The 24580-nt window shown below is 48.7% G+C and overlaps 1 protein-coding gene across 3 annotated transcripts in view; it reads left to right on the forward strand.

The window, feature by feature from the left end:
• The window catches only part of ASS1 (argininosuccinate synthase 1), a 151307-nt gene that overhangs the window by 89600 nt on the left and 37127 nt on the right, over positions 1-24580 (forward strand). For all 3 annotated transcript variants that reach the window (XM_077305234.1, XM_077305235.1, XM_077305236.1), the window contains 2 exons: positions 1520-1584; positions 15339-15470. In XM_077305234.1, coding sequence (XP_077161349.1) covers positions 1520-1584; positions 15339-15470 — 197 coding nt within the window. The remainder of the gene's footprint in view (positions 1-1519; positions 1585-15338; positions 15471-24580) is intronic.

The raw sequence follows: 24580 nt of genomic DNA on the forward strand, positions 1-24580 counted from the left end.
CTGCTGCTGCTGCTGCTGCTGTCCAGGGTGGTTGTTCTTGCCACCACACCACTGCAAGAATGTCTACTGTCATGGGTGCATTCTTAAGGCACTTTTTCCACCTGGAGGCACCATTGGAATTCTGAGATAAAATGGCTGCTGCAAAAGGCGGAGCCAAGGGCACAATGTCATGGAGCAAGACCCTGCGCAATTCCAATAGCAACTCAGGCAGGAGCCCCACTTAACAGGATAGCTTTTAAAATGGATGTGTTTAAAAAAACCAAAACTTGCCTATAGCCAGACTTTTTGTTGCCATGTGATAAAGACCCTGATGCTGTAGTGGCAGTTGCTGCCAAAACATCTCCCCAGCCAGTCAGATTTCCAGAGGCCAATCAGAAGCTGAGCTGGGCAAAAGCTGGCCACACCTACTTTTGGGGTGGAAATCAGAAAAGCTACTCGTGGATGCACTAGCCCCTATGGGTGCCCCATTGGAAACCCCTGTCTCAAGATGTGTAAGCAGCTGAGAGATATACTGCTTCTGAATAAGGAAGTTCCACTTATTGGGTCAAAACATAAGTTCAAAGCACTGTTATTCCCTCTCAGCTATGTAATTTCCTGGCTAACTTTGGGATAGTTACATCTTCTCTGCCTATCTTACCTCACCAAGGATAAAATGGAGGAAGGGAATTTGTGTATGAAGGCAAAAAGGCAGGATAAAAATGTATATGAGAGATAATTCGGTTATTGGGCCAACAGCAAAAGCAGACATGTTCTTCGTTAACTTATTTGAGCCATTTGTAGTTCCATGATCCCCAGCCCCACCCCAAAAAGCAAAAAGCCACTGCTGGGCTTTGACTTAAACAAGGGGACACATGCGACATTCAGGCTCTCATGATTTTCACTGCTTCTTGTGTACTGGGCTGATTCTGCACTTACTTTGTTGTTGTTTTTTTCCATTGTGGATCCTGCTGAATTCAGATCGATTTGAGCTCAGGTCTTCCTTTATCTCCCCGCCCGCCCGCCAATTGAAACAGAAAGTGTTCTGCTCTTGATTGGGGAAGCTCAGAACTGGGAGGGGTGGGGTGGGTAGAGGATTGGAGACAGCAGAGGAGAGAGAAATAACAAGAGGCAGAAAAGTTAGGGCTTCTGGAGCACAGTCACTTTAAGACAAGCCTTGCAACCAGGAACGAGGAAGTCTTTGAACTGATGCCTTGGCCAATCAGGGAGGGAAGACTGCTTTGCTAGAGTGTTGGAAGCATGAGGCAGCAAGTTAATTCACAAAAAGCAGAGATCTGCACATTTACTCATGGCGATTTTTGAAATATCGAGGCTTATATCCACTCCAGGATATTGTGGGGAAAAGGTAGGGTCACTCTGGATCAATCCTGCATGTTGCAGAGGAAAAACTTAAAGCATCCAAAATCAAAATGGAAATCGGACTCAGTGTAGATGGGAGGGATTCATTTGAACTGTGACTAGTAAAAAGCCCCGTGCAGACTACTCCCTGGTTAATGCTACCCTTATCACATTTTCTCTGCAGCAGCAAGCATGGAGTTGGGCGCATCGACATAGTGGAAAACCGGTTTATTGGAATGAAATCTAGAGGTAAGAGTCTTATTCCGTTCTAGTTGTGCTCTGCCCTGACCTCAGTAGCCCAGGCAAGTCTGATCTTGTCCGATTTCAGAAGCTAAGCAGGGTCACTTAGCACTTGAATGGGAGGCCACCCAGGAAGTCTCAGGTCACTACACAGAGGCAGGCCAGGGCAAACCACCTCTGAACATCTCTTGCCTTGGAAACACCAGCAGGCGAAACGCGTTGGGACTCATAGGAAGTAAGAATGAAAAAACATCTGAAACTGAAGAGAGACGACTCTGTTTCAATTTATTATTGCCATATTGGTGTCCCAGTGCAAAGAACAAAGCAGGTGTTCTGGATGGAAAAGGTGACACAGTTGTGGCTCAGAGCTTGGAGCAATGTTTGCAGCCAACGAGGGCCTGGGTGTTCTTGCATTCTGCCCTCCTCCCTCTTGCTTATGAAAAATAAATGCATCTTTATTGCCAGCAAAACACCCCTGTTCCTCTGCTCCATGAATAAGGAGGTCAGTGCCACTTCTTCCACCCCCTTTCTCCATGCTTCTCCCTCTCATTCTGCACATTAAAGCCTTTAAGGCCCACCCCAAAATCTGGACCTGACTCGGGAGTTGGGCTGTTCCACCCTCCATCCCTCCCCAGCTGGGCCAGCTGAAGTTCAAGGAAAGGCCTCCACCACTCAGGGCCGCTGATGGGGCCAGCCAGCCCAATCCAGACGAATTCCACAACCCAGAGCCCTTTGTCACTCGACCCCCTTTGCTTTCCTGGTTGCCACCTCCCAGGCAGGACTGGAGCCACTTGAGCAGAGCTGTGTTCTTCATTATCTGTATGAATCCTAGTATGACACTCTAGCCACTACACCACATTGGTTCTCCCCAGTGGCACAGTGAGGCAAAACATGCTAGAAAATCCATGGCTGCTTTAGGAAAATGACCCCAGTGCTCCTGTATAGCAGCGGCATTGCCCCCGTGTTTGCCTCTGTATCTGCGGCAACCGTGGCTGGACAACAGAGAACTTTCCCCAGCAGGAAGCCGCCCTGGTTTCCCCTGTTGTAGCCATGAACATGATCAGGCTGTTTTCCCCCCAGATGAGGGGCTCGCTTAGTAGAAATTGCCTGAAAGTAGATAGTAGACTTGCCAGGTCTTGGTGGGGAAATGCATGGAGATGTCAGGGGTGGAGCCTGAAAGGAGCAGAGTTTGGAGACCAGAGATACCTCAACAGGTTATAATGCCATAGAGTGTGTCCTCCAAAGCAGCCATTTTCTCCACGGGAACAATCACATAGAATCCCAGAGTGGGAAGGGGCCATCCAGGCCATCTAGTCCCACCCCCTGCTCAATTTAGGATCAGCCTCAAGCATCCAGGATAAGTCTCTGTCCAGTTGCTGCTTGAAGACCACCAATGAGGGGGAGCTCACCACCTCCTTAGGCAGTTGATTCCACTGCTGAACTACTCTGATTGTGAAAAAAAATTGTGATAGCTAGCTGATATCATTTTCCACGTAATTTAAAACCTTACTGTGGGTCCAATCCTCTGCTGCCAACAGGAACCTTTCCCTGCCCTCCTCTAAGTGACAACCTTTCAAATATGTAAAGCAGAGATTCCTGTGGGAATTCTAGAGGGGGTCCATGCCTTTCCCATCCTGCCTAAATGGATTTGGCCACAAGCTAGGGAACCGGCTGCCTCTAGCTGGAGGGCTTGGTGGATCAAAGGGGAGGGGGGAGTCAGTTGAGACATGCTATGGGGGGTCTGGGCTGTCTTCTCAGCTCCTGCCCTTCTTTGCAGCCTACATGAGGCAAAGCCACCATAATAGTAGTAAAGGTGGAGGGAGGGAGTGAAAGAAGAGCAAAGGGTGCAGATGGTTATGCCATTTCTGGGGGATGTGGCAAGGAGGCATGGCCAGCTAACATCTCTTCTAGGGGTCCTTGAAGCCTGAGCATTTATTACAGGGGCTCCTCCATGGTCAAAAGGCTGAAAAAGCTAATTCAAAGAGAATTCAAAGAGTCCTGTCCCCTCTCAACCTCCTCTTCTCTAGGCTGAACATTCCCAAATCCATCAGTCTTTCCTCCTAGGACTTGGTCCCCAAGCCTCAGATCATCCTCACTTCTCATTTTTGTGACCCAATTGTAGAATTCTACAGTTCACCTTATTGAATTGCATCTTGTTCTCATTTGCCGCCTTTTCCAGGGTGTTCCAATCTAGTTGAACTCTAACTTCTGGGGTGTTTGCTACTCCTCCCAATTTGTTGTAATCCCAGGAGATCTCCAGCTACCACCTGGTGGTTGGTAACCCTATATTTGTGCAGGAGTTCTCCAGGGGGTTGTGGTGTCTCCAGTCCTGTTGGTCTAACAAGAAGTCAATGAACATGGTGCTTCAGCACAGCTGAAACCTTGCTTGGGAGGCCAATAACAGCCTCACACCGCAGAGAGAAAGAAGATAATGAAGAAACAAGGGCCATATTGTGGAGTATGCAATTTGCATGCTGGTTGGGAGGGACTGACAGATAGACAGTAAAACATCAGAATTCTGCAGCAGACCTTGGAGAGTTGGGTGCAGCAGTGGTATCCAGAAAGCCTTAAAGTCAGTCCTTGGCACCTCCAGTTAATATGACATTAGGTAAAATCTGCTACCGACCGGCTGACCAACGAGAGGATGTGGATGTTGCACTTTGTGAGCAGCTTCGGAAAATATCCAAGCGGCAAGACCTTGTAATCATGGGCAACTTCAATTTCCCAGATGTGTGCTGGGAAACAAACTCTGCGAAGCGTCCTCAGTCATGCAACTTTCTGACCTGTCTGGCTGACAATTTCATTTATCAAATGGTCGATGAACCCACAAGAGGTTCAGTCATGCTGGAGTTAATACTGACCAACAGGCAAGAGTTGGTGGATGAGGTGAAGGAGGTGGGGACCCTAGGGGGAAGTGACCATGTCCTCATAGAATTCCTTTTGAGATGGGGGGGGGCAAGGAAGCTGGTAGCCAGACGTGGATGTTGGATTTTCGTAGGGCAAACTTTAATAAACTCAGAGACATGATGAGTGTCATACCATGGATGAGAATGCTGGAGGGGAAGGGAGCATGTGAAGGGTGGGCGCTACTCAAACAAGAGCTATTGCATGCTCAATCAATGACTATCCCAGAAAGATGAAAACACTGCAGGAGCTCTAAGAAGCCTATTTGGATGAACAGAGAACTTCAAGAGGAACTAAGAAAGAAAAGGAAAATGTTCAGGAAATGGAGGGAAGGACAGAGCTCTAAAGAAGAGTACCTATAGGTTACTAGGCACTGTAGATCAATCATCAGAAAGGCCAAAGCTGAGAGTGAGCTAAGATTGGCCAGGGAAGCCCATTGTAACAAGAAAAGATTTTTCAGTTATATGAGGAGCAAACGTGAGGAGCAAAAGTAAAAGGAGGCAATAGGCCCACTTTTGGGTGCAAATGGACAAACTCTAACAGAGGATGTAGAGAAAGCAGAAAGGCTCAGCGACTATTTTACATCTGTTTTTTCCCCACAGGTCAAAGTGTTTAGGCACATCTAGAGATGGCAGTAGCCAAAGGATAGTGTCTGGGTGGCAGGTTAACATGGATAGAGAGGTTGTCGAGAGGCATTTAGCTGCACTGGATGAGTTTAAATCACCTGGTCTGGATGAAATGCACCCGAGAGTACTCAAAGAACTTTCCAGAGAACTTGCACAGCCCTTGTCCATCATCTTCGGAACCTCTTAAAGGACTGGAGATGTCCCGGAGGACTGGAAGAGAGCAAACGTTATTCCTATCTTCAAAAAAGGGAGGAAGGATGACCCGGGAAACTACAGACCAGTGTGTCTGACCTCTGTTGTGCGGAAGATAATGGAGCAGATATTAAAGGGAGCGATCTGCAATCATCTGGAGGACAATTTGGTGATCCAAGGAAGTCAGCATGGATTTGTCTCCAACAGGTCCTGTCAGACCAACCTGGTTTCCTTTTTTGACCAAGTAACAGGTTTGCTGGATCTTGGAAATTTGGTTGATGTCGTTTAGTTGGATTTTAGTAAAGCTTTTGATAAGGTTCCCCATGATGTTCTGATGGATAAATTGAAGGACTGCAATCTGGATTTTCAGATATTTAGGTGGATAGGGAACTGGTTAGAGAACCGCACTCAAAGAGTTGTTGTCAATGGTGTTTCATCAGACTGGAGGGAGGTGAGTAGTGGGGTACCTCAGGGCTCGGTGCTCAGTCCGGTACTTTTTAACATATTTATTAATGATCTAGATGAAGGAGTGGAGGGACTACTCATCAAGTTTGCAGGTGACACCAAATTGGGAGGACTGGCAAATACTCCGGAAGATAGAGACAGAGTTCAACGAGATCTGAACACAATGGAAAAATGGGCAAATGAGAACAAGATGCAATTTAATAAAAATAAGTGTAAAGTTCTGCATCTGGGTCAGAAAAATGAAAAGCATGCCTACTGGATGGGGGATACGCTTCTAGGTAACACTGTGTGTGAACAAGACCTTGGGGTACTTGTGGATTGTAAACTAAACATGAGCAGGCAATGTGATGCAGCGGTAAAAAAGGCAAATGCCATTTTGGGCTGTATCAACAGTGGCATCACATCAAAATCACAAGCTGTCATAGTCCCATTGTATACGGCACTGGTCAGACCACACCTGGAGTACTGTGTGCAGTTCTGGAGGCCTCACTTCAAGGAGGACGTCGATAAAATTGAAACGGTACGGAGGAGAGCGACGAAGATGATCCGGGGCCAAGGGACCAAGCCCTATGAAGATTGGTTGAGGGACTTCGGAATGTTCAGCCTGGAGAAAAAGAGGTTGAGAGGGGACATGATAGCCCTCTTTAAGTATTTGAAAGGTTGTCACTTGGAGGAGGGCAGGATGCTGTTTCTGTTGGCTGCAGAGGAGAGGACACGCAGTAATGGGTTTAAACTTCAAGTACAACGATATAGGCTAGATATCAGGAAAAGTTTTTTCACAGTCAGAGTAGTTCAGCAGTGGAATAGGCTGCCTAAGGAGGTGGTGAGCTCCCCCTCACTGGCAATCTTCAAGCAAAGGTTGGATACACACTTTTCTTGGATGCTTTAGGATGCTTAGGGCTGATCCTGCATTGAGCAGGGGGTTGGACTAGATGGCCTGTATGGCCCCTTCCAACTCTATGATTCTATGATTCTATTGGAAAGCTGGTTAAGTAGAAACCACTGGGCTACATCGATGAATAGGTTGTTTCAGTCTAAGGCCATTTCATATGAACTGGAAATACTGCCCCACCCGGCCAAGATCCCTTCCTATGTTCCTCTGCAGCTGTGGAGAATTGGAGTTCTGGGGTCTCCTTGGTCAGAGTGCCTCCTAGAGGTGAAGAGTTTTGGAGGGGAGTATAGCTGGATGGGGAAAAAAATTTCCTGTGGCAACTGGTGCAGAATCTAATTTTTTTAAGGAATACTTACAGCAAATAAGTTGATCAAAAACTTATTTTGCTTTGTTTCCTATACCAAACCCAGAATATTTCACAGCGGCTCAGGGGCAGTGGCAGAGTGGTAGCAGAAGAAAGACCATTGGGAGAATAAGAGATTGAATTTTTATATTTCTGAATTTTGGTGGCATTTTGCAGTGTAAAGGTGTATTTTGAAATTCCCTGGCTGATGGGTTTTATTGTTTTAATTAGTGCTATACAGACTCTTGCGAACTCATGCGTGAAAATATTCACCACCCTTATTTCAAAAAGAAAATACCTCTTTACATGTGCTTTTCTTATTCTTTACATATATTGATGTCTGACAGATAGAATCCTGATGTTTTACTGCCTGACTATCTGTCAGACAGACAGATGAATGGACTCTGGGGAATGGACAGGAAAGCCTAGAGGATTCATGATAGGTCCATGGAGTCGCGATGGGTCAGACACGACTTCGCACCTAACAACAACAGCAACATATTGATGTTGTTTTATATCCACTGTTCCCTTGACTGTCTGTTGTTTTGGTACCATTTTTTAATTTGAAAGAGCTTTTTCCCCTACATGATGCTAGCCAATCATGACCACGTGACAAACATTCCAATCTGGTTTCCTTTGGATATAGATTTTTAAAGCTCATGTCACTCTAATTGCACATGTAGGTTTGAGTAAGCAACACTGACTTTGATGGACCAGGGTGGGGGGTCCATAGAACCACAGACTTTGAAGGGGCCGTACAGGGGCCCTGCTCAATGCAGGATCAGCCTCAAGCATCCAGGGCAAATATCTGTCCAGCTGCTGCTGCTTTAAGGCTACTAGTGAGGGGGAGTTCTCCAACTCCTAGGCAGGCCACTCCACGGCTGAACTACTCTCACTGTAAAAAAAATGTTCCTGATATCTAACCAGTACCATTCCACGTGTAGTTTCAACCCATTACTGCATATCCTATCTCCTGCTGCCAACAGGAACCTTTCCCTGCCCTCCTCCAAGTGACAACAATCCTGTTCTCTCTCAGCCTCCTCTTCTCCGGGCTGAACATTCCCAAATCCCTCAGTCTTTCCCCAGGCCTCTAATCCTCCTCGTCACTCTACTCTGTGTCATCTTGGAAGTAAGGCCTCCAGAACTGCACACAGGACTCCCAGTGTGGAATATAGCAGTGGGACTCTGACATCTGGGGATTTGGATGGGATGCCTCTGTTGAGACAGCCCAAGACTGCATTCACTTTCTTTACTGCTGCATCACACTGTCTGCTCATGTTTAGCTTGCACAAGTCCCCCAAGATCTTATTCACGTATATTGCTATCCAGAAATTATCTCCCATCCAATATGCACGCTTCTTATTTTTAGGGCCCAGATGTAGAACTTGGCACTTCTTATTGAATTGCATCTTGTTCTCATTTGCCCACTTTTCCAGCATGTTCTGATCTCATTGAACTCTATCTCTATCTTCTGGGGTGTTCGCTACTCCTTCCAATTTGGTGTTATCTGCAAATTCAATGAGGAATTCCTCCACCCCCTCATCCAGATCATGGATAAATATGTTGAAAAGTACCAGACCAAGTACCAAGCCCTGTGGCTCCCCATTGCTCACTTCCCTCCAGTCTGATGAAATACCATTGACAACTACTCTTTGGGTTGGGTTTTCTAACCAGTTCCCTATCCACCTAACCCTCTGAAAATCCAGTCTGCTGTCCTCTTTATATCATGGGGAACCTTGTCAAAAGCCTTACTGAAGTCCAGGTAAACAACATCAACTACGTTTCCACAATCCAGTAAACCCATCACTCGGTCAAAGAAGGAAACCAGGGTGTAAACTGCACGGAGCTTTTATTCCAACCCCAGATCGATTCAGTCCCTGCCCTCTACACAGAATGCAATTTCCGTTTGGATTTTGGGCAATTTTAATTTTCCTTCTGCAGCAAGAAGGATTGATCCGGAGTGACCCCACCTTTATTGTGCGATATCTCAGACTGCTTTTAATCCTGAATATCCATCTTGGGAAAGAAAGCTCAGTGGTAGAGAACCTCTGATAGGCTACACCTGGTCATGTGACACGCTTGCCTTAAAGGAGAAGCCCCTAATTTCTCTCAACTTCTGTCGGTCCTGGATTTTTTCCCCTCCCTCCTCTGCCTTTTTCGATCCTCTCCCCCTCCCCTCCAAGAAAAGAAAGAAAGAGGCTTGCACCCCCCTTCTGAACTATCCTAACCACGTGCAGAAGACTTTCCTGTTTCAATGGGGAAGGGGGGGAGAGAGGAAGACCCGAGTTCAAAGCGATCTGAATTCAACAGGATTGACAATGGAATAAAGAAAGTAAGTGTAGACTCTGCCCAGGTTAGTCTGGCAGGACCTGTTGAAGATAAATTTGTGCTGACTTCCCTGGCTCAACAAATTGTCTTTCATATGTTTGCTAATAGCCCCCTTTAATATCTGCTTCATTATCTGCCTTGCAGTTGATGTCAGAATTACTGGCCTGTAGTTTTCCTGGCCATCTCTCTTCCCTCTTTAAAATATTGGGATAACACCTAGTTAAGTGATCTCTAGCAGATGCAAACAACTAAACCCTTTGTTTTTCCATCCCTTATCTTCATGCAGGCTCTTTCCAACAAAGTGACACTCCCCTCCTCTAGTATCCCTTGGCAGGCAAGCCCTCTCCTAACATATAGCACCACTCCACCTCCTCTTCAACCTTTTCTGTTTCTTTTGAACAACTCATATCCATCCACTACTGCATTTCAGTCATGGGGATGATTCCACCAAGTCTGTGTAAAAAGGTAAAGGTAAAGGTATCCCCTGTGCAAGCACCGAGTCATGTCTGACCCTTGGGGTGACGCCCTCCAGCATTTTCATGGCAGACTCAATACGGGGTGGTTTGCCAGTGCCTTCCCCAGTCATTACCGTTTACCCCCCAGCAAGCTGGGTACTCATTTTACCGACCTCGGAAGGATGGAAGGCTGAGTCGACCTTGAGCCGGCTGCTGGGATTGAACTCCCAGCCTTATAGGCAAAGCTTTCAGACGGCTGCCTTACCACTCTGCGCCACAAGAGGCTCTGCCACAAGAGGCTCTGTGTAATGCCTACTAAATCACATCTTTCTGTCTTCATGAAGAAGAAGCTCGAGCTCTTCCTTTCTATTGCCTGTCTTTTGGGCATCGGTACATAGGCACCTGAAGCCTCTTACCCTTAGTTCTATTTGACCCATCCTTCCCAGGCGGGCCATCGGTATTTGCTCTCCTACATAAGAATCCCTACATTGGACATCTCCTTCCCCTTATGACTTCAGTTTGAAGCTCTCCTTATGAATCTCCCCAGGTGCCTGCCAAACACACACTTCCCCAACTTGGATAAGTGAAGGCCATCCTGTGCTAGCAGGCCTGCTGAGAAAACCTATCCCGTGGTCCAAATCCCACCTGCTGGCACCACCAATCCCACCCCTGTTATCTTCAGCTCCCAACTCGTTCCTCTTCCCCTGACAGGCAGAATCAAAGAGAAAAACCACTTGTGCCTCCAGTCATTTCAGGTGCCTCCCAAGGCCTCTCTCTCTCTCACACACACTTTTTCCAGCTCTGGTGCCTAAAGGAGGGGAAGGGGGAACTTCCGTCCCCCAAGCTTGCCAGGCATTATTCATTCCCAACGAACGTTTTGTCCTACAGGCCAGCAGCATGATGGCCTCTCTGACCAGCTGACTAGGGCCTGCCAGGGCAGCAGCCTGTGCAAAAGTTCTCAGTTGAGTTGCATGGCCAGTCCACCTGTGCTGGGACTCCCACGGATGCCACGTTGCCGAGATCCACGAGGGAAGAAGAGCTGGGCCTGCCTATTATGGAAAGCTGTCACCGCATTTCCATTGCCCAGAGTCTCCCGGCATTCACACCAGTGTCTCCGGCATGTGGAAGGGATCCTGACAGAGCACCATTGAATCAGCCCAAATTGTTCTGCTGAAGGTGAACAGACAGCAGAGGTTACAAATGAGATTTTTTTTTTTAAATCATGGCAGCTGTCGCTATTTCCCCTTCCCTTCTATTCCCCCCTCCTGGTCCACTTCTTTTCTCAACCCCTCTTTTCTGTTCCTCCCCCCCCCCCCCGCAGCAATTATGGCATGATTGAAACACCATCCGCCTGCATCGCTGACACCTCTGTCTTTTCCCTGTAAACACGGGGAGATGAAAATAGACACTTGGAGACGGCAGGAGTGTCACTTTGGAGGTGTCTCTTGTCTCCTGAGCTGTAACGCGGGAAGAGCGGCTGTCATCCCCTCTCCCCTTCAGGCGGTGGTTCGTACATTGACTGGGGGGGGGGGGAGGCTTCCAGAGCCACTGTCTTTTTAGCTCCAGGTCCCTGTCACAGATCAAACAAAAATATTACAGAGAGAGAAAGACAAAAGGGGGGGGGGAGAGGAAAGACATACAGAAGGGAATAAACCATTCTATGTGCCTTTTTTCTTTCAGAGTAAAGTGTAAGGGCAGGAGGGCTCCCAGAGTGGATGAAAGCTCTCTCTCTCACACACACACACACAAAACCAAGCTTTTTGTCAGCCCAAATTAACTTTAACACCTTCTGAGGAAAGGAGCAGACAGATTAATTGGAGTGGGTGGGGGTTGTTGCATGGCGCTGCAGAGCTGAAGCATCTCTTTATGGCACAGAGCATTTCCGTCCTGCCAGGATTTATGTTCAGTATTGTCAAGCAGCAGACAAATGGCTTTGCAGCCCTCCTCCTCAGCCACTGATCTGCCTCCTAGCCTCAGGCCTGTCGCTGTCGCCTCAGCTGAAAATTGTGAAAGAGCTGAAGGGAGAAGGGCCTCAGCTGGAAGGGGGCTGCTTCACTGGCCTTTTCCGCAGTCCCCATCCTCCTTTTCGGCATTGCCATTCTCACAGCTAGTCTCCTCTCCAGGAAAGATTCCTCCTCACCTCCAGCCTTTTGGGACTTATGGCCTGGGAGGTCTTGCCAGTGCAACGACTAGACCAAGAAACATTTTCAGGTTTGAACTCACCATTGACTCTACTGCTGTGAAAATGGGTAGGTCAGATTTCATTTGGTGAGGCCACGAACTGGTGTTGTGGTTAACAAATGGTGATCCTTTATTTGGAGAACCAAATTTGATTCTCCACTCCTCCTCCACATGCAGCCAGCTGGGTGACCTTCCCAGTTCTCTTAGAGCTCTCTGAGCCCCAGCCACCTCACAGGGTGTCTGTAGTGCGGAGAGGAAGGGAAAGGTGCTTGTAAGCCACTTTGAGACTCCTTCAGCAAGCTGAACCCCTCTGGCCTTGGCAGAGATGCCAGCTATGCAGGGCCTCTGGACGTGGTCACAGGTTGTGGCAACAGGGTAGGGATGCCATCCTCCAGGTGGGACCTCGGGATCCCCTGGAATTATACCTCTGCTCCAGACTAAAGAAATCAGTTTTCCTGGAGAAAATAGCCACTTTGGAGGGTGGGATCCTCCTCTACTCACCAGTACAGAGCCTGTTTAGCTTCTGAGATCTGAGGAGTTCAGCCTAGCCCGGGCCCTCCTCCCCCAAAGTGATCTACACCAGTGGCCTTGCAGCAGTGACTACCGCGATGATGGCCTGCTCGTGATCATGATGTGGTCATCTAAAACAGGGGTAGTCAACCTGTGGTCCTCCAGATGTCAATGGACTACAATTCCCATGAGCCCCTGCCAGCGAATGCTGGCAGGGGCTCATGGGAATTGTAGTCCATGGACATCTGGAGGACCACAGGTTGACTACCTCTGATCTGAAAGGCTTCTGGGCCTTTGGGCTCAGATCAAGCGTAGCATCACCGTGTGTTCTGGGAAGGAGCAGTCCATTTGTGGCTTCTGTGTCCCTCACTGGGTGATGCTTAGTCACAAGGGAAGCAGAAAGCAATCCTCTCTTCCCGTTATCTTTGCCTGATTCATAACTTTCTAAACTTCTTTTGCAATATTTTTATTCATTAAAAAATGACCATTCAGCAGCAGCTTGACCCAGCTTCCTGACCAGCTTCCTTCCTTTTGTACCTCTCCCTACTTAGTGTCCCTTTTCAATATGGTGACGGCCAGAACTGTGCAGGGCAGCCTCTTTCCACTTTTTTACCCTTGAGAAATCCCTGAAATATTCTTCAGGCTTTGAGAAACCCCAGAAGTGGTGCAATTCTGCAGAATATGGTGAGGAAACACAGCTGTGCGCACACACACACACACACACACACAAACACACACACATACAAGGCCCATCCCCTTCTCGCCCCCTCTAGCCCCATCATTGGCCATTTTGCGAGGGGGGGAGGTCAACATCACCATATATGATTGTATCACATGATAAACCACATGATCACATGAGGGACCGCCTATCGCCCTCTACTCACCGCAGGGCTTTACGCTCTGTAGGGGCTAACCTGTTGGTCATTCCCGGTCCCAAGGAAGCTCACCTGGCCTCGACCAGGGCCAGGGCCTTTTCGGTCCTGGCCCCCAACCTGGTGGAATGAGCTGCGGACAAGTGGGAGCTTCTGGTGTTCTGCAGGGCCTGCAAGACGGAGCTCTTCCGCCAGGCTTTTGGATGAGGCCGGGCAGCAATGAAGATCTGCCCCCCTCACCAAGTGGTGCTTGCGTGTGTCACCAGCTCCCCTCCACCTCCCTTCTAGTGGGGTTGCAGAGATTGGGTTAGTCTATGACAAACCTTGACGCCATTCTTGTCTTGTCATAATTAATTTTGTTAAGGATTGGTTTTGTGGGGTACCATATTTTTACGGTATTGGTTTTAGGGGACTGGTTTTATGTGACGCGCCTTGAACCTCTGAGGCGAGGTGGGATATTAATAATATTATTATTATTAATAATAATAACAACAACAATAACAACAATAACAAATGTTTCACAAATAAATATCAAAATTAATTAACTCCCACCTATTTGGGAAACCCTTCCAGGCCATCTAGAAACCTCAGTTTCACGAAATCCTGCTTGAGAAAGCCTGGTCCAGGGGTCATTCACATTCCTCTGGAGAGTTATGAGCGCCCTTCCCTTGTGGAGACAACAATTCTTCTTGGTGTTGTGGTTAAGAGTGGCAGCTTCTAATCTGGAGAACTGGGTTTGATTCCAGCTGGCTGAACTTGGGCCAGTCCCAGTTCTCTCAGAACTTTCTCAACCTCACCCACCTCTCAGGGGGTCTGTTGTGGGGAGAGGAAAGAAAGGTGATTATAAGTCACTTTGAGCCTACTTTGGGTAGTGAGAAGCAGGGTACAAAAATAGCTCCTCCTCCTCCTCCTCCTCTTCTTCTTTGAAGACAGTTTCCAAGGGCAGACCTGTTGGTCTTGCAGTAGAGCAGCCAGATTCGAGGCCAAGAGCACCTGAGTGGCCAACAAGAACCATTTCAGCTTTTGAGCGTCGAAGCTCCTTTCACTGTATCCAGACTGGGCTTAGAATCATAGAATCACAGAATCATAGAGTTGGAAGGGGCCACACAGGCTCACCACCTCCCCAGGCAGCCTTAGGCTCCTTAGGCTTGAACCTCCTTAGGCTTGAACGTAGCACTCTTTTGCTGCTTGCATGTCCTCAGCTGCAGAAGATTTTCAGGGAGTTCTTCATTCTACTTCCCCAACGCATGATCTCATGTACTCAGGAGTCAGTAAGCACATATTTACACATTTAAGCAGGCAAGAAAGGCAGTATAATCTCAAGTGGGGGTGGAGTTACTCCCCAACCCTCCTACCTCCATTTCAACCAAGCCTCTGCAGCTGCTGGCCCAGGGCTCCACTCTCAAGAAAACAATTCAACTTGAGCTGCCACAATGGTTGGCTAAATTTGGCAGTGGTACACGTTGTGGTGGGCAGCAAGGATCGGATGGGGCATGTGTGTCACGTTGACCTCACTGAAAGTGCATTGCAATCCCCCCCCCCAGGTAGCCTCCATTCTGCCCAGCCGATATATGGGATCCCCCCCCCCTCCTCAGTGCAAGATGTGGGGAGGGGGAGGGTTTTCTCCGACCCCCATGACTTTGCCCTGTGTGGCTCGTTTAATTACAGGTTTTCAGCCTCAGACCGGTGGGCACGCGCCTGCGGGGGGATTGGCTCCTAAACCCTGTCATTTAGCCTCGCTGGAGTGCCTCTTCAAAGAGGGGAATCTAGAAATTTTCTCCGCAAGGTGCGGAGTGGACTGTCTCGGCCCCAGCAGGACTATAATGACAGATGCATTTTATGGCAAGCTGAGACTGAATGGAGCGGAGACCGCAGCTCCTTCTGTCAGCCAAATCATTATTTTTTGTCATTTCCTGACAGTTTGGGTCTCATTCATTCTTCTCTCTCCCTCTCCCCCCCCCTTCCCTTTCTCCCCCTGCCTGGCAAAATGGTTAGGTATCTACGAGACCCCGGCGGGGACGATCCTCTACCACGCGCATTTAGACATTGAGGCCTTGACTATGGACCGGGAAGTGCGGAGAGTCAAGCAGGGCCTCGCCTTGAAATTCTCAGAACTGGTGTACAATGGTATGTAAGGCAACCCCCCCTCCCCCCCAGGTCTCCCTTCTTCTGCATGAAGCTACAGAAGCCAGTCCCTTTACAGAGTCAACGGCTAAGGTCCCTCCCCTGCACTTCACCAGGGATAGCCAACAGGTGGGCAGTCCTGGGGTGGACTGGGCCTCTGAGCCATTAATCCGACCCCAGGAGGTGTTAATCCACAACAACAGAGGTTTTGCACTGTGATGCTCTCCCCTTTTCCTATGCCATCAGTGTAACAGATGCACAAAGCATGCAAAGTTCCCACTCCTCCATTGCATCTCCCTTCCTACCACACCCCCATGATGGCTCCTCCTGACTCCCCCATGGTGACTCCTTTGCTGGTCTCGAGGAAGTCTTGTGGCTGTGTGGAGGGGGAACCGTGGCTGACCGAGAGAGATATTTGGAGGAGGCAGCAGAGTGCGGTTCTCTTGTGGAAGGTTCCTCCTTTGGCTCCAGGCTCAGGGCTGGGTCCTCTAGCAGGTCATAGACCTTGGCAAGTGCCTTACTGTGCAGACACACAGGCTGAATTTGAATCAAGCAGGTCTGCAGCCTGGTGGTGGTTTTCATGGGAGGGGGCTCAGGGGCCAATGGGAAGTGATTGAATTCAGCTGCGAGCACTGCAGGAACTCCTTGGTTTGGCAGAATCCTGGCTGCCACCGGCCCTCTCGGGCAATGATCCACGGAGGACTCTCCCAGGAAGTTAAATGGCCAACCCATCTCGGAAGGAGCCATTTGGGACCATGCTTTCTTCTGCTGCAGGGAGTCATCCATGCCTATGTGACATCATCATCCAATGTACCCAACCCCCTTCTCACCTCAGACCTATTTGCATGCCTAGCAACCAGCACACCTCATGCGAGACGTGTACCCTAATCAGCAAAGATGGAAGCTGGGCCAGGATTTAATATGGAGTTTTAGAGGAGAGCAACAACAGAGGACAGCTACTTCATTTATTTATTAATTATATTTATATATTGCCATCCTCTGAGGCTCAGGGTGGTTTACATGGAACTGGAGAAAAAACAGTACAAATAATATGGTAAATTGAACAATAACAATACAGTCATAACAGAAGAACAATATAATAATGGAACAAACATGATGAGAACATCCATTTAACCATAACAAACTGACAGCCCTGTGGGATGGACATGTCGGTGGTGGTTTTCATGGGAGGGGGCTCCAGGGCCAATGGGAAGTGATTGAATTCAGGTCAACCTCAACCTAATGACTGGTGGAAGAGCTCCTCCTTGCAGGCCCTGCAGAACTGTTTAAGCTCCGCTAGGGCTCTGATCTCTTCCGGGAGCTTGTTCAACCAGGTGGGGGCCAGGATGGAGAAAGCTCTGGCCCTGGTTGAGGTCAAGCGAGCTTCTTTGGGGCCAGGCATCACCAGGCAGTTGGTAGTAGCAGAGTGTAAGGCTCTCTGAGGGGTGTAGGCAGAGAGGTGATCCCTTGTAGAGGGCCTTAAAGGTGATTACCAGAACCTAAAGCCTAATCTTGAATTTGACTGGAAGCCACTGCAGTTGTAGAAGGATGAACTGGATGTGGGACTCCATAGCGTTGCTGTGAGGACCCTGGCCGCAGCATTCTGGTCTAGTTGCAGTTTCAGGATCAAGGTTAAGGGTAGGCCTGCGTAGAGTGAGTTGCAGAAGTCCAGTCTACAGGTGACCGTTGCATGGATCACTGTGGCTAGGTATTCCAAAAACCTCCGATCAGAACCTTTTTGACCCCCAAAGGCCCTGAAACCTCTGGACTCTTTTCAAGGGCAGCCCCATGTGCTGTGCATTAAAGTAAACAAGCTGTGGTAATAATATGGATCACAGCAGCTACATTATGCTTCTCTATAAAAGAAGAAAAGTAGGTTTTATGCCCTGCTTTATCTGAAGGAGTCCCAAAGTAGCTTCCCCCCCCCACAGCAGTCATCTTGTGAGGTAGGTGGGGCTGAGAGAGCTCTGTGAGAACTGTGAGTGGTCCAAGGTCAGCCAGCTGGCTGCATGAGAAGGAGAAGTGGGGAATCAAACCCGGTTCTCCAGATTATAGTCCACCACTCTTGAGCACTACACCGTGCAAGCTCTCATAGGTCATAGCTAAGTGAACCAGTAATTCTCCAGAGCCTCTTCTGATATCTGAGATATTTTAACAGGAAGTGCCAGGGACTGAACTTTGTTCATGCGAAGCAGATACTCTACCCCTGAGCCAGGCTTTGAAACCTCCAGTAAGACCTCTGTGAGTCTTTCCAGGGAACTCTCCGGGGTCCTGAAGAGCCTGCCTCTTCCCCTAAACCAGTACCCAATACTTCAAAGCCTGTTAGCACCTTCTGTTGCTCATTAAATCCTGCTAAAGCTCAGTCACGCTCAGACCTTACTTAACTCCCTGCAGACAATAGTCTGGCCAGAACTCAGAACAACTAACACTACTTGTGTTGAGAGCTATGCAGAACTCTCTGGGAAGGGGTCTGAAATCAGAGGCTGTGCAGATGGGCCCTCTAGATTTGAATGGAAGACCCAGAAATAGCAAGTCTCAGCAGCTGCCCAAGCAAATGTTCAGGAGCATCTTTGTTTTCTTCTCTTACGTGCCCCTTCTTCCAGATTAAAGGAAACCTGCTATGTGGCATGAGGCCCACACTGGGGCACTGTGCCTTTGCCATGTGCTTGAGCTCCCCAGCAGATTGTGAGAGAGAAATACATAAACAGGGGAGATGAAAGTCGGGTTTGTAACGGTCGCTCCCAAGGAGGCCTGTCCCTGGGGGACAAGGAGGCTGTTACCTCTGACATTTCAATTGGTTGTGTGGCCGGCAGGGCAAGCCATTAGTGAATTGCTGCAATTTGGAGGGTGAAAGGAGAAGGGAGGAGAGGAAACAGCGGCAGCATTTGAAGCCAGAGGCTGTGGTCTTCCTGCCGAGAGGTAGCGTGGGAAACACCCCATTGCAAGGGGGTCTGAAGGACCATTTTAGTCATCCATAGATCCCCCCACCCCAGACAATGGAAATCGCCTGCATTTCCTTCTTAGCAGATTCCTGATGCTGATTCTGGTCCCAGTTTAGGGATATGTCCCATGTTTATCCTGTCTTTCCTGAAAGCAATTCATGCACTGGCTGATCTTCTAGTTTATGCTCCCAACTCTATGGAGACGGTCTGAGGGAGACAGAACAACTGTCTTGCTGAGTTTCACAACAGACTCAGGATGTAGACCAGGTCCCTTCCCTCCAAGTCTCCCATGATAATCACAGAACCACACTCCTTCTCTATGCTGCTGGTTTTGCAGTCCCACGTTTCATCGTCCACTATCTTGACTTGTTTGCTAGACATGTGACATGGATTGTCTGTGAATTATAAAGGATTCTGAGATTCATCCAAAGATTCTTCTCTTTGTTTATAACAGCTGCTCACTAGGTCTTTCAGGCCTCATCATATTGTGCCCTGCAGACATACATATTGGAACGGGCAAACTGTCCCACTGCCCCTAAGCACTGGAGCAGAAGATTGGCAAGGGCTGGGCCAGTGGTTTTTGAAGGCATCTCTCCCGCCATTATGGATCTCGTCGTTCGAGAATCCCACGTCAGCTTCAGAGCCCATGTTAGTCAGGGCAGCAACACCGCTGTGTGGCATCTGCTCAGAATGGTTTGCGCCCTTGACGAGTAATGTTGGAGTCAGACAATAGCTTTTGAAAAAATGGAAGGTGGCATTTTAGAGGCATTGTTTCCCAAGCAACACGCAGTCATTTCCTTTGACTCCCTGTTACCGTTGGCAAAATGCGTTGTTGAAAGTCTTTGAAGAACTATAAAACCCAGGGAAAGAGATGGCAGGATACATATGAGCACTGCAGGCACTTTTATATGAGGATAAATATGAGCACCGCTTACCACCTTTACATTTCTTGTCTGTCTGCAGGTGTACATTCTTCCTCCTCCTCTGCATACTCCCCCTTCAAATGTCTAGCGCAGTTTTAGAAGTGTTTTTAACTTTAAAAACAAACAAACAAACCAGAATTCCTCTGCCAGTGCATGGAAGACTGTGTACAAATCCACGTATGTGCTCCTAGCCCCATTTTTAAAAGAAAATCCACAAGTGCAAAGGTTCCTTTTAAAGCAAGAATCCCCAGTGGTGCTTGCTGACACCTCTCCTGGTGTGTGCCGAGTGCTTTCAGGAAGCGGTGGGTCCAACAAGAAGAACTGGTTTTTCCTATCTCACTGTTCTCTACCTGAAGGAGTCTGAAAGCAGTTTACAGTCACCTGCCCTTCCACCTTCCCACAAAGCCCTGTGAGGTTGGTGGGGCTGAGAGAGCTCTCAGAGAACTGTGACTTGACCCAAGGTCATTCAGCAGGTTGCATGTGGAGGCTTCTTTCCAATCAAGCTTCTCATTAGAATCATAGAATTATAGAGTTGGAAGGGATCTCTGGGGCCATTAGCCATTGGAGATTTGATTGTCTGTGCAATTTTATAAAAACATTGCTTTGGCAACAGCTGCTACCAGAGCACAAATCTTTACACTGTAACTGAAAAGCTGTGGCTGCCATTTTGTGACTGACTCCACCTCCTGTTGCAGTCATTTTGTGGCTGCATATACCACACTGCATCAGAATTCCAGAGGTCGCCACACACTGAAAAAGGTTGAAGACCCCAATTTTAGAATGAACTTGACTTTACCCAGAGGACTTTGGTGTAGCTTTGTCACATCACTGTTCCAGTTGTGGAATACAGGCAGAAACTCCAAAACTGATGTTTTCCATGAGAAAGAAATTCAGTCCTGAAGTTCAGTCCTCTGACCCCTCCCCCAAGTTCTCATCTACCTAAGAGACTGTTTGTTGCATCTTTGTTTGCAAACATTTATTTCCAGAGGAAGCAAAGCAGCTGACCATAAGAACTGCACACAGCTTTGCTTGGGTGTAAAGTGCCATCAAGTCACAGCTAACTTATGGTGACCCCAGCAAAGGACTTTCAAAGCAAGTGCTGAAGCAGAGCTGGTTGGAGGGTTGACCACCAAGGAATGCTCTGCAAACACAAGCAGTGGCAAACCACCTCTGCTCATCACTTGCTTTGAGATCTGATGCGATCCAGCTCTACTATGCTACCTTCCCTCCATGCATAAGCTATATTCCGTACCCTGTGGTACAGTCTCAAGGCATGCCATCCCATAGAGCAGCACCAGAAAAGGCCCGACTCCTGGAGGAAACCAGGGTGCCGAAAAAGGGAAAGGAACCTACTGCACACAAGATGGGGCAGAGTTCAGGTGGAGCACAGGTTCTTCATAGGGTGTGTATGACTCACTCCTCTGGCCTGGGCATCACTGCGGTTGCCCTGGGAACACTGCCAATTTACATGGTTGCTTAGGCAACTCAACTAAGGGCTGGATTCTCACCAAATGAAGGACTCTTGCAAAGTGTTCCAGGAAGCCTTAGAGGACATGTATGGCTTGTTGTGAGGGGGCAAGAGAACAGTGGAAAAGGAGAATTATGGGGCTCTTACTGCCCCCCTCCCTATCTGCCACCTAAGTTGATTGTCTCCATTTGCCCCATGATAAAAACAGCCTGGCATACTCAGACCTCTGCATTAGAGGAAGAGACTTAAGATACCAGCCAGTCTCAGGGAGACAGGCACACTATAAATGAATGCAACATGGAACACGTGTGTGTGTGTGTGTGTGTGTGGGGGGGGTATTCTCAGGAAGCTGGCACCTCTGTTACTCATGACTAGGGATGCCAACTCCAGGTTGGGAAATGTCTGGAGATTTGGAGATGGAGCCTGGGGAGGCCAGGGACCTCCCTGGGGGTCCAGTGCCACAGAGCCCACCCTCCCAAGCATTCATTTTCCAGGGGATCTCCATGCCTCACCTGGAGGCTGGCAATCCTACTCACTCCCCGCCTGACCACACCCTTTCCCATGAGGCTTCAAAGGCAGGGAGCAGGGGAGCTGAGGAAGATGAGCCACAACTCTAACTTGTAGGAGCAGAGCGAGGGGGGGAGGGCTGGGCTGAGATAAGCCCCTCTTCCTCCCCAAGGACCAAGCCTTTATGTGCCGCCTGCTGAGAAAGGGGCGTAGAGGGCACAGCAACCCCAGACTCCATCTCAGGAGAGTTGGAGCTGGACACCTGCCCTATTCCAGGATTAACGCCCTTCTAGAATCATAGAATTGGAAGGGACCTCCTGTGTCATCTAGTACAACCCCCTGCACCATGCAGGACACTCACAACCTTATTGTTGACAGTGTAACCTGCCACCCCCTTGAATCTTCACCAAATCAGCCTCTCCGTCAGATGGCTATCCACCCTCTGTTTAAAAACTTCCAAAGATGGAGAGACCACCACCTCCCAAGGAAGCCAGTTCCACTGAAGAAGAAGAAGAAGAAGAAGAAGAAGAAGAAGAAGAAGAAGAAGAAGAAGAAGAAGAAGAAGAAGAAGAAGAAGAAGAAGAAGAAGAAGAAGAAGAAGAAGAAGAAGAAGAAGAAAAGTTGGTTCTTATATGCTGCTTTTCCCTACCTGAAGGAGGCTCAAAGTGGCTTACAGTCACCTTCCCATTCCTCTCCCCACAACAGACACCCTGTGAGGTGGGTGCAGCTGAGAGCGCCCTGAAATTCCTGCTCAGTCAGAACAGTTTTATCAGTGCTGTGGCGAGCCCAAGGTCACCCAGCTGGCTGCATGTGGGGGAGTGCAGAATCGAACCCGGCATGCCAGATTAGAAGTCTGCACTCCTAACTACACCAAACTGGCTCTCAGAGAAACTTTTCTAACTGTCAGGAACTTCTTCCTGATGTTTAGAAGGAATTTCTTTTTAATTAATTAATTTCATTCCATTCATTCTGGTCTGTCCCTCCGGGGCAAGAGGGAACAACTCTGCTCCATCCTCTCTATGGCAGCCTTTTAAATACTTGAATCCTCTCAGTCGTCTCCTCGTCAGGCTAAACAAGCCAAGCTCCTCCAACCTTTCCTCATACGTCTTGGTCTCTTGAGTATCTGTCTGCTGACAGAGGCTTCCCACCAATCTGGTGATCTGTAAAGCGTCGCAAGATTTCCCTTGGTTATTGTGGCTTGTGGTGCTCTGTCCATGGTCCTGATGTTGCAGGTACACCATTGATTTGCGGGACTAATGCTGTGGACCCTGAGCTCCTGGTTCTCTCCAGCCTGTCTGATCCCCTTATCAGATCCCATCTCTGTCGTCTCCTCTCTAGGCTGAACAGACCAAGCTCCCCCAACCTTTCTTCATACGTCTTGGTCTCCAAACCCCTCACCATCTTTGTTGCCCTCCTCTGGACACATTCTAGTTTGTCAACATCCCTCTTCAATTGGGGTGACCAAAACCTGAACACAGGACTCCAAGTGAGGCTGAACCAGAGCAGAGTAGTTGTGCTTGGCAGAGTAGTTATTAATCTTTTTGTTTTCTTTACTTGATTCATACCCCACTTTTCTTCCCAGGGGGAAATGCTTGACATGATTCTCCTTGCCCCCATTTTATCCTCACAACCACCCTGTGAGGTGGGTTAGCCCAAGAGAGGGTAACAGACCCAAGGTCTCCCAGGAGGCTTCCACAGCATGAGCCGGGATTTGAACAGCCGTCTCCCAGATCTTAGTCCAACATACTAACCACTACACCGTCCTGGCTAAACAAAAAACCCTGAAGCCCTGCTCCATGGGAAAGCCAAAGGCCATAAGAGGTGCAGGTACAATTGTGTACACTGTGGCTTAAGCTGTGGTGAGGAATCAGGAATGAAATACATTGGCAAAGGGGGTCTTGGGCTGAAACTTTCAGGAAGTTAGATGGGTCACCCCATTCCTTGGCCCAAGTGGCAGGCAGGGAGAAGGATGGCAGTGGGGGAGGGTAGTTTTAATAGAGCCTCTGAAGCTGCCAGTGCTAGAAAACTCAGGCTTGCAGGTGTTGAGATGAGAACTGGGAGGGGGGGCTGCATGGGACTCAACAGATCCCCAAATTGTGCTCACTTGATCCACTGCAGGGGTCCCCTGTGTGGTGCCTGTGGGTACCACAGTGTCCATCAGCACCTGTCCTGGCTCCCATCAGGTATTTTTAGAAAGAGGGGGACAGGAGGGGCTTTTGCCCGGTAGGGCTTCTGATGAGCCATGAGAAAGATGATTGGCTGAGCAGATTAAAATATCATTGTTTCAGGGGCAGTTGCCTCCCCAGTACTGGTTTTATTCTCTCTCACTCTTCTTTCACTATGTTTTTTTTTAAGTATCTGAGATCACCCACCACCTGATCTTTTAAAAGTGGAGATGCTGGGAATAGAACCTGGGATCTTCTGCATGCCAGGCAGATGCTCTACCACTGAGTCACTGGTCCTTCCCCCATCTTCTCCCCTGAGCTTGAGCTTCCTCTGTGTGTGTTTGTGTGAGGGTGTGTGTGTGGGGGGGGGGGGGTTCTGCCTCACGTGGCAGCCATTTTGTGTTTGTGCCCCCCCCCCACTATGAGTCCTGAAGGTGCCTGCAGGCTCAAAAAAGTAGGGAGGCCTGGTCTACTGCAACACGACATGAGCCCTTGAGCTAGATCAGAAGCTCCAAATGATTCCTTCAGGGGCACCAACCAAAAATATTCATCCGTACCTATATTTCAACATGTTATTTAAATCAAACATGCTTCTATTGTGGCTCTCATCATTTAGGATCTTTCCCATTCTGAGCAGCAACTCTCTGCAAGCATCAAACCAGGGTCTAGCCTGAGATGGGAGGGGGAGGGAGGCCTTCCCACAAAGCATCCAAATCCAGCCCATCTTGCAGAGCACAGAGGGTTCCACTCGCGGGAGGGAGACGGCTGGAAGCCAGGCTTCCATGGCCCCGTCTTCCTTAAACACCTAATTATTGTAACTAGTCTCTCTGAATTTAAGGCAATTAGTGGTTGTCATTTCCCTTTTGCCCCCACTCCCTCCCCCTCCCCCTCCCCCTCTCCCTGTGGGAAAGGTGGCTTTGCAAAATAGGCATCCCCCGTTTTGTTCTCTTGCTGCCAGGTACAGGCCAGGTGTTGCAAATGGCATGATCTCCCACAGGCCCCTCTGTGGCAAGGATTAGAGCCTGATGGCTGTTACAAAGTGGGAAGGCTATTAAGAGGGATCATGTTGTGTAGGGAATTCATGGGGAGGGGGAGGGGGGAGCAGATT

The sequence above is a fragment of the Paroedura picta genome, chromosome 12 (genome assembly GCF_049243985.1).
Source record: "Paroedura picta isolate Pp20150507F chromosome 12, Ppicta_v3.0, whole genome shotgun sequence".
NCBI lineage: Eukaryota > Metazoa > Chordata > Lepidosauria > Squamata > Gekkonidae > Paroedura > Paroedura picta.